Source organism: Ceratosolen solmsi, unplaced genomic scaffold, assembly GCF_000503995.2.
Source record: "Ceratosolen solmsi marchali unplaced genomic scaffold, CerSol_1.0 scaffold28, whole genome shotgun sequence".
NCBI classification, from domain to species: Eukaryota; Metazoa; Arthropoda; class Insecta; order Hymenoptera; family Agaonidae; genus Ceratosolen; species Ceratosolen solmsi.
This window is the reverse complement of record NW_011948429.1, coordinates 4,167,813-4,185,542: the sequence shown is the minus strand read 5'-3', so window position 1 is coordinate 4,185,542 and position 17,730 is coordinate 4,167,813. Positions and strand designations below refer to the sequence as shown.

The 17,730-nt window shown below is 24.7% G+C and overlaps 1 protein-coding gene across 1 annotated transcript in view; it reads left to right on the top strand.

The window, feature by feature from the left end:
• Positions 1 to 17,730, top strand: part of Dh31-R (Diuretic hormone 31 Receptor) — a 266,269-nt gene that overhangs the window by 45,034 nt on the left and 203,505 nt on the right. Inside the window, exon 2 of the mRNA XM_011501585.1 lies at positions 5,328 to 5,389. Within this exon, the coding sequence (XP_011499887.1) occupies positions 5,363 to 5,389 (27 nt within the window). The 5' untranslated portion in view covers positions 5,328 to 5,362. The remainder of the gene's footprint in view (positions 1 to 5,327; positions 5,390 to 17,730) is intronic.

The window sequence follows — 17,730 nt, the reverse complement described above, 5'->3', positions numbered from 1 at the left end:
TTTTATTTTATTGAAGAAAATAGTGAAATGTAAGAATTCAATTTCACTTGCTGATAATATAACTAGTAATACGAATTAATAATTCGTGTACTTAACAATATATAATAATTATAATTGTGCCATACTACAATACGATATTTCGTAATGGATTTTCGGATTAAACAAGACATTATTATTTAACAGTTTCTAGTTTAGAAACTAGAAATTAGAAAGTTAGGAAATCTAAATTACTCAACGAATTCGACTAAGGTATAAATAAAAAAAACATCAAATTAATCAACATTTTATATTATTGTTTTCTTTATAATTACATATAACAATAACAATAACAATAATAATAATAATAATAATAACAATAATAATAATAATAATAATAACAACAACAACAACAATTCATTTCTATACACAATATTGGAATTAAATAACTTTTTTATTTTATCCTAAAATTGCTTCTTTTGTAATACATATTATAGTATAAAAATAGTACATTTTATTAAACTTTTTTTTTTTCAATTACAATTAGAATTTAATGTTTCAAATTAAAAATAGAAAGTAATCTGAACAAGTATAGTCGGCGCTGTTCTTTATTTTGTACTAAAGATACTTCATGATATATTAATAAAATTTTTCATAAGTTAAACGATGATAATTAATTGGAAGAACTTACGTAATTAAAAACAATGTTAAGTAAACTAGTTTGAAAGTCATTGGGGAGTTAATATATTTTCATCAGAAAAAAGAATTCGTGACTTGAGAATCAGCGGGTGCAGTTACCAAGCAAATTAATCTCGACTCCAATAGCTTTTATAACTGGATATAAGTACTTGGGAGTCCTCTAATGTGATTTTATTGGCTTACATACACTAAAAAAGTTTTGCGCGAATAAAATTGCTATAAATTTACTAACAAAAAAGTTTGTATTATGATCGTTTCATAAGTAAGCGAAAATATATAATAGATTTTCTATAGAGGCTAAATTTTCTATTCCTAACAAAACTTCAAGATTTCCCATTATTCGATTTGGAAGACTTTGTTTTGAAATTTTAAGAAATAATTTTATACTTCACTAGAGTCTGTATTATATTATTAAACTACTTTAAAATTTAAATATTAAATTTTTTTATTTTCTATTTTACTTTGAAAATTCATATTTAATATATATCATATATTTTGCGTTGAATATAATAATAATATAAAATTAAATATATTATGAGATTCGATTTTATTTAGCGAAGATAAGAAATAAAAATCAGATTATGAACATTTCTAGCACATTAATTGTATTATACATTCTAATGATTATATTACTTTGTTTATAGTGAACTTTGCATTATAAAATATTATATGTGATTATTTGTGTTGAAGAGAAACGAACCTCCCAAGATTTACTTGAATCTTCATTTACTTATAATTATACGATAGACTATTATATTTGCATAATAATTTTAAAACATAAGTAGTAACGAACCACATGACCAATTTACATTAGAGGTCATTAATTTGTATAAATTATTATATGTTGGCACAGTTGTTTATTGCGAGGAATGAGACTTCTTTCTCATTAATAGTTTCATTAATCATTCGTACAAATTTTCGAAAATTTCTTACATTTGCTTAAAGGTATAAAATAAAAATTCGTAAGATAAAAGTAATTTACGATTCTTATTTAATGAAGTTTAATATATTATTATATAGATTGGACTTAAGTGCAATATATGGTTTACTTGTTAATTGAAAGAATAAATAAGGAATAAAAAAAAAAATAAAATAATAATTATTACTTATTGAGTTGCCAAGTAAAGAAAATTTCATATAAATAGCATGAAATTATTCTTTCAAAAAGCAAAATTTAAATTACTAATGTAATCGTATGTAATGTACTGGTTTAATAAAATCAATAAATCAAATTTAATGGCTAAGAAATATAACATTTTTTAGTGAATTTTTAGTATGTAGTTTGTTATTATATTGAAAAGGGTTAAAATGTTCTGTTTTATTATAAAAGTAAAATAAGAATTTATTTAAATATCCACCCAACGAAGTTGTTCTGAAGTTCTAGTATGCTGTGGTACATCCGAATAGCGTTGATCGAAGTTAACTAATCAGATTGAAGAAAAATATTATTATTCTCTAATCAAGTTAGTCCATGATATACAATTGCTATTCGTATTAATATTATTTTGCAAGTAAAGAGTACAGCAATAAATTTTTTTATCTGTCATCATGTTCATTATGTACGTTGTAGTGCTTATTTTTTTTATTTAATTTGCCAAGAATTTTTAAATTACTAAGAAGAAGCTGTATTTGATTTTAAAAATTTTACTATTATTTTCGATAAAGGAAGTTATAATTTATTTATGCAATCTAATCCATTTCATGCTTATGTTATTGAATTCTTAAATGTATAGATAATCTATTAGATCATAAAAGTTTACATATCCGTTTTTCACCGATCACTGATAACTCATTCTATCGTTTTAGAAATTATAAATAATACTAATTAAATATAACAATATTGTACTGTTTATTTTATTTCAAACGATTACGGTATTTAGCATATACCACTTATTAGAAGCCTGAACAAGTAATTTGTAAGAAGTCACATTGTTACATACTTGAATTAAATATATTTATTCCATAACTTCTTAAAAATCAATGCCATATTAATCGTAAAGAGAAAACTTTAATTTTCATAAAGAATGTATCAAAAGCTTTGATTGAATTGAAAATATTTTTCTGATTATAAATATTACTCGTCTCCGTTTTATTAAATTAATTGAGAAATAAGATAATTACAACAAATCAGAAAATCTAAATCTATTTATTACATAGAAAAATATTGAAGATATTCTATAAAATTTGTATTAAATATAGAGTTATATTATATTGACAGGATGATGATATTTTTGAGACAACGAATGTTAAAAAGCATGATGAGTTATTGTTCATGTAACTTTTGTATATTGCATTTGTTATGATGAACAATAGTTATGATTCCTTTGTTTTGCATTTCATAACGCTTTATACAATTGGAGCTTTGTACATAGAGGAGCGTGTAGTATTTAAAGTTGCGCTTGAAAAACTACGTTTGCATAACTTGATAAAGAGGCAGTCTCAAATGGATCGTAAAGTTTGTCCAGCTTTGAACATTTTCTTACAATATTTTGCGAATTGTTCATGGATATTTCTGATGTTGCTGAGTCACTTAGGTATGGCATGAATTCTTGGCACGTAGACGATGTTGGTGATCTTTCCGATCTTACGCGATGCCTGTGGTTGGGCGTTGACTCGGAGTGTTTGTTACATTTAATTGTTCATTTAACGGTTTATTGTTTTTCCTTTTCTTGTTTCTCGCTAAAATTGACCAGAATGCAAGGATCTACGAATAGCAGGAGTCGTACCAGCTATTTTCCATCTACGCGGATACGTGATTGTTGAAAAATGATTCTGTCTCATTGCAAGCATACACGATGCAAAAGCTGCGTCTGACACTTACTTTTAAATCAAGGATTTTCATCCATTATCCTTATTGATTTGAGAATTGATAACTGTGCGCTGTATAATACATGTCCCTCGGTATTTCAAATCTAAAGTATTAAAGCAACAATGTGACTTCGTTGCACGTTGCACCGCGAGTAATAAGTTTTACAGAAATATTTCTAAAATATTTATGTAAAATATGTAAAGAAATATCGAAGCACATTTACTATATTAAGAACCGTGTAAACATTTGCTATATAAAGAAATATTTAAGTATATTGCGAAACTACACATAAATTATACGATTGTTAATTTGAAATGTAAAGAAAGTTTTATTATTTCATGTAATATAGATAGGACTCGTGATAAGTAGATTTATAGAAAAATCTAATGTGAACGATATAGTAAATTAAGAAAGAAAAGTCTTCAAAGAATCTATATTATCATACTCTAGAATTCTGTCAATAAAATATTTTATTTAGACTATGTAATTAGGCAGCTGTATGTAACAAATCGATTTTTCATTTTCGAATAATCTTATCTGACGTATTGTTAAATGCAATTGGAAAAAAATTACATAATTATAATGATCAAATTCTTTTATGGCTCAGTAGAAGAAATATTATGAATGAATATCGATTTGTAAGAATAAGAAAATTTTTCATTATAAGTAGTTTTGTAAAAAATTCTGAACTATTGAAGTCTTCATGAATTGATTAAATATTCGGAATTTAAAGTTCTTCAAAATTTACAGTCTCGTAGTGGATTAAAATAATTACGCTAGTAAAACTTTTTATCTATTTTTCATCATATAATCCGTTCACACTTTGAATTACCTAAACATTTTTATAAGTTAAGCCGCTTTCATGCATATTTTCATTTTAGATTAAATATTTTAAAATATTTCTAAGACATCAAAATTAACATAAAAGAATGACATAATTAATAATAAAATTTTTAAATTCTAAAAATCAAATAAAACCAAAAATCATTAATTTAAAATAGAAACGATATTTTTGAAAAATATTAATACGGATAGTAGTAATGGAATTGTAATGTGTAATATGTATCATTTTATTTGAAATTATACGAATTTTCATTGAAAAAAATATTTATATTGTATCTTAAGTATAATCTCCTAGTATACATAAATAGTATATTTATTTTTAAAATAGAAAATGAAGTTACTTTAGTCAATATAAGTAGAGCAGTTGCGTATAGTCAGGCGGCTTTATCTTCCTTTTTACGAGTTCATTATCATCTTTTTTTTACATATTTTAAAAATATATAGGAAAAATTTTTGTAAAAAAAATATGCTGTAATTACATAAAGATTTAAATTAGTTGAGTAATGATCGATTGATGTTTAATATTAACTATTAAATTTAGAAATTTTATTGAGTACCATCTGTATAATAGAGGAAAACAATAAACGTAAACTGATTTTATTATAATGGAAACGATACTGAATTCCAAAGGGAAGGGTTAATTTTAATCTAAATGGATGTACTTGATTGAAATATCCGAATTTCGGTGCAACCTTATGATTAAGTTTAGAAACTGTAGATTAATTTATTTTAGTACCTTACTTCGCTTTGTATTTTATACGGATCAAAATAATATAGTAATATAATTATAATTAAAATTAGAATAGTTTCAACTAATTTTAAAACAAGTGAATAGGTATTTTAATTAAATAAAATTATCACTTCGTTAATAAAATTAATTAAATGTGATACATTAAACAATAAAATTATAAATAGGATTAAGCATAAGTGTTATTATTATGATAGGTTTTACATTTAATAAATGGATAGATTTCAAATATTATTTTTTCTGAATTTTTAGAAATTCAGTGACGAGATTGTTTCGGAGAATACACAATGGATGACTCGGAGTTAGCTTCAGAGGTAAGTTTAATTACTTTTATTATTCTCACAAGTATATTTAATCATTTTATATAATGAGTGTGGGCTTATTTTTTAAATAAGCTAACAAGTTTTTTTTTTTTTTTTTTTTTTGTATTCTGATGTGATTATTCAGTAATTAATTTTTAAAACATATAATCAAATATGATATATAAAATAGATAAAAAAAAAACATGTTTTGTTAATTTAAATTTCAGAAAAATTTCATATGGTCCCTCGGGGGGTTAATGTATATTTAGTAAATTTTATTGTTATTGTTGAAACAATTAGAAATTTCATGAGTCTCTTATATTTAGCAATTCGATTATGTGCAAATGTGGCAAAGGGTCAATTTCTTCATATGTTTATTAATTTTATGTATTGAAAATCCTTATTTAAGAATATTATTAAGATTTTTTTTTTTTTAATTTTTTTTTTATGTATTTATAATGCTATTAATTTTATATAGTTCACAAACTTCTTAATGGACAAATTAGAAACAAAAGATTAGTCAACCTTATCATTCGGAAGAATTAAGTCCTTGACCGATTCTCATGTCTTTTAGTTTATTTTTCTTTTTTGTTTTTTGTTTTTGTTTTTTTTTTTTTTATAATTGAAGTTATTTATATATTTCAATATAAGAGAAATTTATTATTCTATTTTGTGTTATTTTCTAGAGTAGTAATTTTTTCATTTTGACATAAAGATGTTATTAACGAAAGATGTAGAGGGTTTCATACAATAAAAGTTCTAAAATGATTCAAATGAGGAATAGAATTATTTATTATTTCAGAATTATTCTTTTTTTTAAGAATTTTTTGAGATTGGATATCGATCTTGAGTATGCAATAATCATATCAAACATAGTACAAAGTATTATATCAATATGATATTATTTAAGATTTATTTGGATATAATTAAATAAGTCGATAGAAACTTTATAAACATGTGTAATAAAAAGGAAGAATTATTTATTAAGAAAATCATTACAATATGTACAAAACCGAGTAATATTTCGTGGACAGTAATGAATTGATATGTACGAGATGGTTATCGAAATAGCGGAGATGATAACTGATAACAGGAAAACAGTTCAGCATTTCATGTTGAGATAAATTATTTTGAGAAATTTTAGTTTACTAGATGATTTTTCAATTAAATAATGTAATTATGATTGAAATCTGTCAATCAGAATGTTCCTTAAATCAATAATTTTAGCCCGAGTAACGAAACTTATAAACAATTAGTATTGATAATTAATACAAATAATAGATGAATCAGTAAAATAAAAATTCATCAGATCTTATTATTTTTTCGTTGTGAAAAGTATGAAGGGCTTAAATTCTCTTATATTTATTCATACTCTACACACTTATTCCAAATTTCCAAACATATTCATTTTTAATCTTTCTTTACCAGACGCATATATATATATATATATGATTGCGCACATACATACACAGGCTTTCTTTCTTTTAATATTCTCTTTACTATGAACTAATTCGAACTACATAAACACTACCGACTGACAAGATGTTATTTTTGAGTAGCTTTCGATGTAAGTATTTTCGTTCTCATCTTTGTATCTTTTTGTGTTTCTTTAATCGATATGTATGGACCATTTTATAATTTTTCCTTCTAATTCTTTAATATCATTTTCTATATATATTAAAATTTTCACTTTTTTTTTTTTTAAGAATAAGATGTATGGATATATATATATATATATATATTTTTTATTTTATTGATTTATATCTACGAATGCCCACGTGCCGTGATCTTTGAAGAAATCATACATTTGTTCATTTTTATCAAAATATTCTAATCTACCATTATCTTTAAAAAGAGACGAAGAATACTCTTAATAAAAGAAAAGACTTAGCAGTCGATGTAAGATGATTATTTCATTGAACTACTGTCTCCCTTACTTTTAAAACAATCCTTATGTTATTTATATTTCTTTTTCATTAAAATTATATAATTAAACATACATATAATTAAATATATAATTAATTGGATAAAATATTTTAAATGAGATTTTTAATTGATATCTTACAAGGTATTATGATAGTTACTCGAGTTAAGGGTTAAAAAAAAAATTTTTTTTTTTTATCGAGCATGTTTATATTCGCACATTCTTTATTTACATATTGAAGATATAAATTTACATTTTAATACGTATACTTTACTTAATATTTTGGATAGTATCCAACTAATGATAATATACATAAATATTTAAAAGGACGTGTTACATTAAACATTGTCCTATATACGATAATTATTAAAAAAATGATATATATATATATATATATATATATATATAAGAATTTTTAGCTTATTAAAATCTGCAAGCGATTAAAATATCAAATTATAATTTCATAAGTGATTGGAGAAAATTGTAGCGAAATAAGCTATTAAGGTGTACCTTTATGCTTTTATAGGTAAACGCTTTCTTTTAAAAGGTTGGATTTCAGAGAATCGATACCAACTGAAATCTCATTCGAAAAGAAGAATCTCTCCACACGAAATGAAAGCAACGTGAAAAAGTGCTTTCTCTTTGCACTGCGTTTTCAAAAGTTTTTACAGGCTCAAGAGAGCCGTGATTGTTCATGCGCTTTGCGTGTAATCGAATGAATGGGGCGGCGGCGCAGGAGTCACAAGGGGTGTGACATTTATGCATTGCATCACGGACGTTTTAAAAGCCAGTTATATTCACCATTTTTCAGCTCAACTCTGCATTGTAGCGTCGGTTTTCAAAGCATTGAATTAAAAAATATTAGAAGAGGAGCGTATTCGTTTACTATAGAGAAAAAATATGCCGTAAAAGGTTATGTAAAAATGTTTATTAACACCATTTTTTCAATAGCCAATAAAAAAAGTTTAGTTATGCCGAAAATATCGTGTGAAATATTAACTATTCATTGCTTATATCGATACCGAGCCCTTTATTTTTACTCTTGGCCAAAAATATTATAAAATACCTCCATAATGTCTTAATAAATCTTTTATAAATATTATTATAACTTATCATACAATTGTGGATTAATTCCTTATCAAATAAATGAGATTTCAATATTGTAGCACTTAACAGATATCGTTTGATTGTTTATATTGAGTTTAAATGCTGTTTAGTCGCAAGCTTGTAAATACATAATTTTTATTGCTGCCGTTTTAGCATTGAATTAAATGTAATTAATTGATTCACCATTTAATATCCGATAACAACATCAAAAAAAAAAAAAAAAATTACTTTTGGCTATTAAAAAATATGAATAATTTTAAATTTAAAAAATTCTAGAACGTACTTTTGTTATTTTCTTCTTTAATATTTAATTATTGTGCGTTTGTTCTTCCTATTAAAAACATATTTTTTAAAATATACAACAATTATTGCAGAAAATTTCCGGAACCAAATAACGACTGATTTAATTGAGTATAGAATTAATTTTATGAATGGATGAAATTTTAGAACTTTTAAAAATTTTACTCTGATCTGATAATTAAATAATATCTCTTTAACTTAATATATATTATCTATGTTTTTTGTATGATGTGTACATACGAATAACAAGACAATAAGATAATAAAGAAGGTGAATGTTGATCCATTAATATACTTGAGTATAAAAGGGTTATGCGATAGTCTCGGCTTTCTTTTCATTCTTTCTATCTTCGTAATTCGAGTTTCTGGCTTCTTTTCTGCTTTCATGGTAATCATAGCCGAAAGATTTGAGATGGATACAAAAATTCATCATCCGTATCATACTTTCGACACTACAATTTTTCAGACTTCATTTTCTGGAATTTAAGGAGGAAAAGATTTCTCAAGTTCACTCTTAAAGATCTTTTATACAACTAGTACACTTACATCCATTCATACATAACGTTACGTCAAACGCTAAGTTTTTTTTTGTTTTTTTTTTCTTTTGAAAAATCACCACTTTTTATATTGTAATGAAAATCAAAAGTTAGCAGCATCTGTTGTGTTTTTTATGATCTAAGCCGTTAATATTTTGTATATTATGAATAAAAATATGCAAGTCATTCGAAGGTGGCAATTTCTTCGTCAGTTTTTAAATTTTTTACTCATTTTACTTGGACCAATGATAGCCGTGAAAAGAGTATGCGATTATTATTCATCATTTTTTACATACATTATTGACGTGTGCTGCATAATATTTATTTCACGGGTATAGTTATCATATCATTATCATATCGTAAGCTACCAAGACCTTTTCTGTATATAGTTTTTTGTAATTCTTAAAATAAATAATTTTTCATTATCATTATTATCTATAAATTTATAATGTTTATTTTTTATGAATCGTATAAATTTAAGGTTTCTAAATCCATTGTACAATTCAGAAATTGTTAAATTGAAAAATAAACTTTAAATTTTTTATTTACAAAAATTATTGTTTATATTTCATTAATAGTGGCCATAGTATCATTCAAAGCTCTATTTTAGCTTTATTTTTCAATTTACTCTAGACATCATCATCGATTAAGTTTAGAACGCGGATATCTTTAAAATTGTCTATAAAAATTCATTAATATATATATATATATATATATATATATATATATATATATATTAAAGAAAAATAAATTTCACTGGATAATAATCAAGTTACTTACGAGTACACTCAAAATATCATATATCTAATATATATATATATATATATATATATATATATATATAAAGCTTAATAACAATTGGAAAGTTAAGCTATTTTACAAACAGCATAGTTACTCTCGCATTATCAAACTTGCAGTTGATTATCTCTAAAATTCAGGTTTACGCTTCACGAAGAAAATTACCCTCCTTTATCCATGAGAGTGTGACTAATGTAGTTCATAAATGAACTTCTTAGTGTTTGTTATTAAGTGTATATAGTGTAGTGATCAAATCAACACTATTAATGGATGAGCGCGCCCTTCCTATTCACGTGTGCCGGTAGAAAAATGGGTGGTAAACGTGACTCACGAAGTGTATATCTACAATTTGTATGTCTGAAGAAAAACGAGCGTGGTTTAATGATCGTTTGAGGAGATGAGAGAATTCACCTGTGAAGAACATAAATAAAACTATATACTAATTTTAGTGCTTAACGTTTTACATTGCATTGTTACACTTACACACGTGTACAAGCCCGAATTTATTAAACAATAGCCCAAGTTGAAATCTAATTTTATACTACATATTAGGTTCTTACTATTTTTTATGTGGTATAAAACCATTTGGATGTAAATTACATTCTATTTGTTATACTTCGAAATAATCGATTAAAATATCCATTCCAAACGATCATAAGGCAACTTATGATAATATAAATATGTATATTAAAAATTGACATATTTCGTTCGAAGTTCATAAAACATTGTAATTAATTATAAAAATTTATTGAAAGTTCATCATTCGCTAATAAAACATATCTACACTTTATCTGAAATTTTAGATGAACATAGTTAACATTGTAATTAAAGGTTTAGAAAGAAAACAAAATATATTTCGAGAAAGAGATTAATAGCAAAATGAGAGTATAAATAGAAGTGTGAGAGAAAGAAGAAAAGGATATTTGAAAATACGTGTAAAAATATGAGATGAATATTAATTATATAACAAGGAATGATTAAAAAATAGAAAAAAATAAAAAGAGAGGCGAATATACTTGAGGATTGTGTATGAACAAAATGCGTATGCATACATTGAAAATCGATATGTTGTAGTCTAGGTGCTTATAATAGTGATGTGGCTTTTATTAGAAACACCTCGACAGCAAAGAAAATTGACCGACGAGCTCTACACCAACTCCCACCTCAACCTTGCCGTTCTCTTCAATTTTAACTAAGACGCGCAAATCAAAAGAAATTCCTTTTTCTGCTGCCATAAATTTAAATTGATGGAAATCTGTAATTTCATGTTTTATTTCTCTTAAACGTCAAGCGCTAATTATTATACGGAAACTTTCAAGTCTTACCATTCTTAATTACCTAATTCGTCCGCTATTTTCTATTTTGATAGAATTAACTTTAACTCATTCGCTTTAATTGTTAATATTTCGATGCAATATTATTATAATGAAAATTTTGATTTTTTAAAAGTTTTCAAATAATCATGGGCGTATTTCGAACATCACAAAAATTAATTTCAATATTTTTTACACCGATTAATATATTTTTGTTCTTAATATCTTATAATACTATGCAATTTTATTCATTTATATCTGTGCGGGTAGGACTATAAAATTATAATGCATTTATCTCTATTTATCATTTATGGTCTTAAATGGCTTTAATACGAAAAAAAAAACTATTTATTTTTGAAATATAATGCTGGTAATTTCTGTTTACATTGTTTATGTAATTATTTTTTGGATATGCAATATCGTTTGTTTTCGTATTAATTCAGGATTGATTAATCTGATGCACATCTTTAGATTTTCCATTTCACGTTACGTATAATAATAAATTTTATCAGAGATTTCTAACGATTCCATCGTTGTCTGTATATTTATAGTAAATCATTATCCTACTCGAGAGCTTTGTTAACTGCTTAAGAATCATTTATGTTACTTGATTTAAATTACATTTTTTTTTTTTTAACAAAATTATCCTAAAAACATTTATCTAAATATATATTATTAAGCTAAATATGTATTACAATGTAGTTTTGTAAAAATGTAAAACATTAAATGTATGTTTGAGTATGCGATGTATAAATAATTAAAAGGTAAATTTTTTTTGTAAATCATGATTTATTCATTTTATATTGTCTATTTGTAATATTTTTTAGTTAAATACGCATTTTTTTCTCATGGAAAATTGTGTCCTTGAACAATACTTATGATTTAAATAAAGTGGATACTATTTTCCAGAAAGCTAAACTTGCCGAGTTGGAGAGACATTCTTCTTTTCTAAATGTCGCCTGAACATGTAACGAGAAAAAAGTTTTTCCTTATTCACAAAAGTAGTGTTTTAATCAGAGTTTTGTATATTTATATATAAGAAATATAATGAAAAATTCTACCTTTTATTTACTTTAATAACAAATAACAAATGTATACTTCAAGATAGGAACTACCAATTATTTTCAATATTTTACATCACGTATTTCAAATATATGATAGGTCATATAGTAAATTTTTATAAAGTTGATACATTTAAAAAATACTACAGTTATTTCGAGATTTTTTAGTCTCAATTACCGGCAGTAACTAGATTTTTTCTTAACAAATGTTTTTCAATATATTTTGACAAAAATATTATAAAACAACTATAAAATTGTTGAAAATCCTATTAAAACATTTTTATAAAATCATTTACTTCAATATGGCATTATTTTCATGGAAATTCTTTTCAAATTTTGTAAGTAAGAAGATAACTTTTTATACAACACTGTATAAATATTATTCAATATAATAATTTTTACTATATAATAAAGGTATAAATAAGTTTGATAATAAAATCTGATCCATAAATCACAAGAAATATTTAATACAAAAATTAATATATATATATATATATATATATATATATATATATTATACTAAAAATTAATTGTAATAAAAATTATAATAACATTAATCTCAATTCAAAAGTTGATAGTAAACTATTCTTAATTATCTATTGTGTTTAGAAAATACAAAATTAATTAGCATTATTAATATTAGTTATTTATCAACATTTTTCTTTATTTGCAACAGATTTATAAATAAATATAAATGTGGTAATAAAGTTGAACGATGCACTAAAAGAAACGTATCATATCATGCCTTTCTTTTATTATCCAAGAAATTTAAATTTAAATTTACATTTTCCACTTGTTCATTAAAAATCTATATTCAAAAATTTGTTTGTATTTACAATAAATTTTTTAAAATTTGAATATTTAAATTATTTATTTTGTAAGTGTATATATTATTAAAAGGTGGCTATAAAAGGCCATTTATATTACAATCGAATTAATTATAAAGTAAAAATTTTATTTTTAATATTTAATTATCCTACGGATTGTTTTATTGTATTTTATAATGTCTGATAATGAATATATAATTAAGTATTGGACGGAGCTTAGTGCTTCATTTATCTATTTTCTTGAATAAAAAACATATTCATAAAGATTTTTCATAATTAGCACATTCAGAGTGAAAATTTTATTACAAGTTTTATAGAAAATCATGGATTACATTATTCTATATTACATTGTGCACGTTCAGCACAGTTTTAAGGAATTGACATGTAAGTTCTACGTGTTCAACGTTAAAGACGCATCTTACGTGAACGATATATGTGCAAAAGTAAAAATTGCATGAATATTTTAGGCTGCGAAGTGACTAGAGATTGTATTTATTTTAAAAATTTAACACATTTTCTTGTGAAAGATTTGTTGGAAATTTTATTTATGTAAAAATAATCCAGCTGATAGTTAAATTACGTACTAAGGAAATGGTTACCATATCACACAGTGACAATTTGAAAACTGATACGATATTTAATTATGGCTTTGGACTGAATTTAGCAATTAAAAAAAAAATTTTATATTATTATTTTCCAAGCCTATATTTTACAATAAATATACTTGCATATTGTGCTTATAGATATAATAATAAAAAATATTTTCAGTAGAATAGGAATGAACAAGATATCATATGTGAAAATTTAAAATCGAATATTGCTCTAACTATTTTAAGTTTAGTTACATTCTACGAAAGAATTAGATAAATAAAAAGAAAGCAGAGAGAGAGAGAGAGAGAGAGAGTAAATTGAATGATATGAAAAAACCATTATCACCATTCAAGTGTATATTCCTTTTATTTTAGAAACGATCGGCAACTATATCATTTTTAGACTTTTGATTCCTTTCATATTTCATTTTGTATCGCAAAAACTTTCCAATTGCAAGCTCTCAAATGTAATTTTAAGGACACTTCTTCTGGACTTCTTCTTATATTTATGTTTTTCTTTTCCTACTTTAGATTATACGGCAAAAGTTGCACATGCTAGTCGCTTGAGAGTAAAACCATTCAATGGAGATGCTATTGTAGTTTCTTTACCTCTTTCATCTGCCAAAGCAATGAATCTGCCATATACATCTTTTATGTCTTTTCGATTATTTGGATAAATTATATTGTCCCCGTGGAACTTTAGTTGAACGAATATTTGACACGGATGATAAATGAAATTCCTCGCCCTTTTACCTTTTCATCGACAAAATTATTTAACATGATATGATATGTACAAAGACTTATCTATTTCTAAAATTGACGCCTCGTCGACAGTTTTTCAGGTACACTTGCCCATCCTTATACACGCACGTACCTGCATGAGCACACACATTTATATAAATAAAATTAATTTTAAAGACATGATTACATTGATTATATAATATATTTCTTAGCATTCCGTCAGGCTAAGTAATTTTAAGAAATTCTGAGGATTGACCATTAATTGTTAGAATTTTTTACATATTCTGTAATTAATCGATATGTATTTACTAATAATAAATTCACTTACGGATGTTATGAATTCATGAAACAGCAATTTACATGGTACTAAAAGATTTCAAAATAGTTATTAGATTTGTAGTTTTTTATAAGTAATTTATCATAATTTTCGAAAAATATAATAATTAAGAAAATATGACAAACTACATAATTATGGAATAATAATCCGGAGACAAAAGTCAGAAATTCTTATTGAATTATTGTGTATCGATAATAAAATTCCTTTTCGTAATTGCTTTGTATTTTTAATATGCATAATGTACTTTAATTAATTTTAAATTATGCTAAAATATATTGATCTTTGATTGGATTAAGAATATTATATGAAATTATCACTATTAAAATATCAAATAATTCTCAGAATTGCATGTAGCGTCAATATTAGTGCATCGTTATCAATTCGATTTAAGCAAATTTAATTATACATAAACGCATGCGTACATATACACAATACAATGGAGTCATATTTTCATTATTTACTTAAAACAAAAAAAAAAAACATATTTAACAATGACTTTATTCTAAAGTATAATCGGTATGGAAATGCATTTTTATAAAATTTACAGCGGTAGATATAAATGTTATTTACACCCAGAGAATTTTCTAGTAATTTATGTTTACATCGGATTCATAAAATAGACCTATATTTTTTGGAAAGACAATAAATTTAAGTCTCTTGACTTCTCAAATATGGTAAGTTTGCACTATTTATGAAATAGTGTATAATAAGCTTTTTATTTTGATTAACTTACGAATGTAAAAAATATTCTATCCTTTACATATGTCTTAATTTGTTCTTCTTCATGATTAAAGATGAATATGTTCAATTATCTTAAAAATCAATGTTTTTTTTACGTCAAAATAATGTAAAAATGGTTTATATAAAAGTTTGTAACAATCTGAAACCTTTTTTTATTATTATACCTTTTATATCTTTTTGTTAATTTTATTTCCTATTTGTTTATTTATTGCTTATTATTTCATGTTAAAATAAACAATAAAGTGGAACTATATCAAACCGTTAACGTAAGTAATTAACGCAATAAACATATCTTCATCGTTTATAAATATTGAAATAATATGAATTTTATTTGCCAATATAATATCGATAAAAGTTATTGTAAAAGTTAACCTGGCAAGCTCTAAAGTTTATAACTAAAGTTATTTCGTCACATTCGGTGTTTCAGTGTTTATCATCCTAAATACATTTAGTTAACTGAAATTCAGAGGTATAGTAAAAAAAAAAATATATATATATATATATATATATATATATATATATATATAAAAGCAGATGGTAGCAATTCACTGGGCGTAGCACAAAGATTTCATCCGCACATAAGTGATTTGAATTTCCTTCGGCAATGTCTTGCCGATGAACCAGCTGATACATCCCATTGTATGAGTAAATAATGCCTCCTTCGTGAGCATTAGCCTGCCGTGGGCTGATGATCGTAAAACGATCGCCGATTGATCTAATGCTCGTGAATAAGAAATAGTGTGCAGGTGTGTGAATAGAGTGTGCGCGCTTTTATCGTTTCTCGCGATTAACGCGCAATAACACTCCTGGAATTGACAAAGACCGCACGCTGCCTATTTTTAAATTTTTATTTATTTTTAAAAAACATTTTATAGATGTTTCACTATTTTCCTTCGTAAATCGTTTCAAAGATTGAAGAACCCCTCCCTCCCTCTCTCACTCTCTCGCTCTCTCTCTCTCTCTCTCTCTCTCTCTCTCTCTCTCTCTCTCTCTCTCTCTACCTCTCTACCTCTCTACCTCTCCCTCATCTTAACTATATGACTATTGAGAAATTTATTGTTAATAAATTTATGAAAACTAGTCAAAGTGTATGAGCATTGTGCGTACTGATTTTCATTGATTAATAAATATGAAAAAATGAATTATTGAACAAGTAATGGATTTAATAACGCGCGAAAATTAATACCGACAATAATTTTAATCAAATGCATGATGATAATATAGCGACGTGTTACTGGAAAATTATAATTTTGAATATGCAACTCACGTCGCACATAGACGTACACAGATATTTAAACAATATAGGTGAATATTGACGTCGTTGTAAAATCGTCATCTTTTACATTTTCAACTCGTATTTCAAACGAGATAACTCACGTCCATCAACACATTCAACTTTATGATTCTCTTTATAATAGAAATTCAATAGTTCATAAGAGTTAATATTTACTGTTGTATATTAATTTAATGTTCCATATTTTGTTATCCTACTAAGCTAAATACCAAGATAAGAATTTTTTATCTAAGTTATATAATGAAAATCACAGTGGAAATATTTAAAAACAAGTGTACACCCAAGTTGTTGTAATAACAAATATATAGAATATACTTTTTACTTTTATAAATATGCAAAATTTTAAAAATATACAAAATTAGTAAAACGTTTTATAAGATATTGAGAAATAAGAATTGAATATAATCAAACAAATTTCAGAGTTAAAATTCAAATATATATATTGTCGTATAAAACTACTTCCATAATAAGGAATAACGAGTGATTCCCTAAGTAATTCAAATGTAATCTTAACTATATTTAATTGATTTAAAGTACTACTGTTATATAGAAATTACATTACATTAAATAATTTTACTCTACAACAACAACAAATGATGAGTATTTTTTAGCCTTCCAATTAATTTACATTTTTCAATAATTTCATTAATTTCAAAAATGTTTATGTATTGACAACAAATGTTAAATCGTGCATCTAAGCATATTTCTATAAATGCAGAAAGATGAATTTTACTCTATCAAACTTTAAGTTTCAACGAAAAATGTAAATGCATTGTAGAATATTT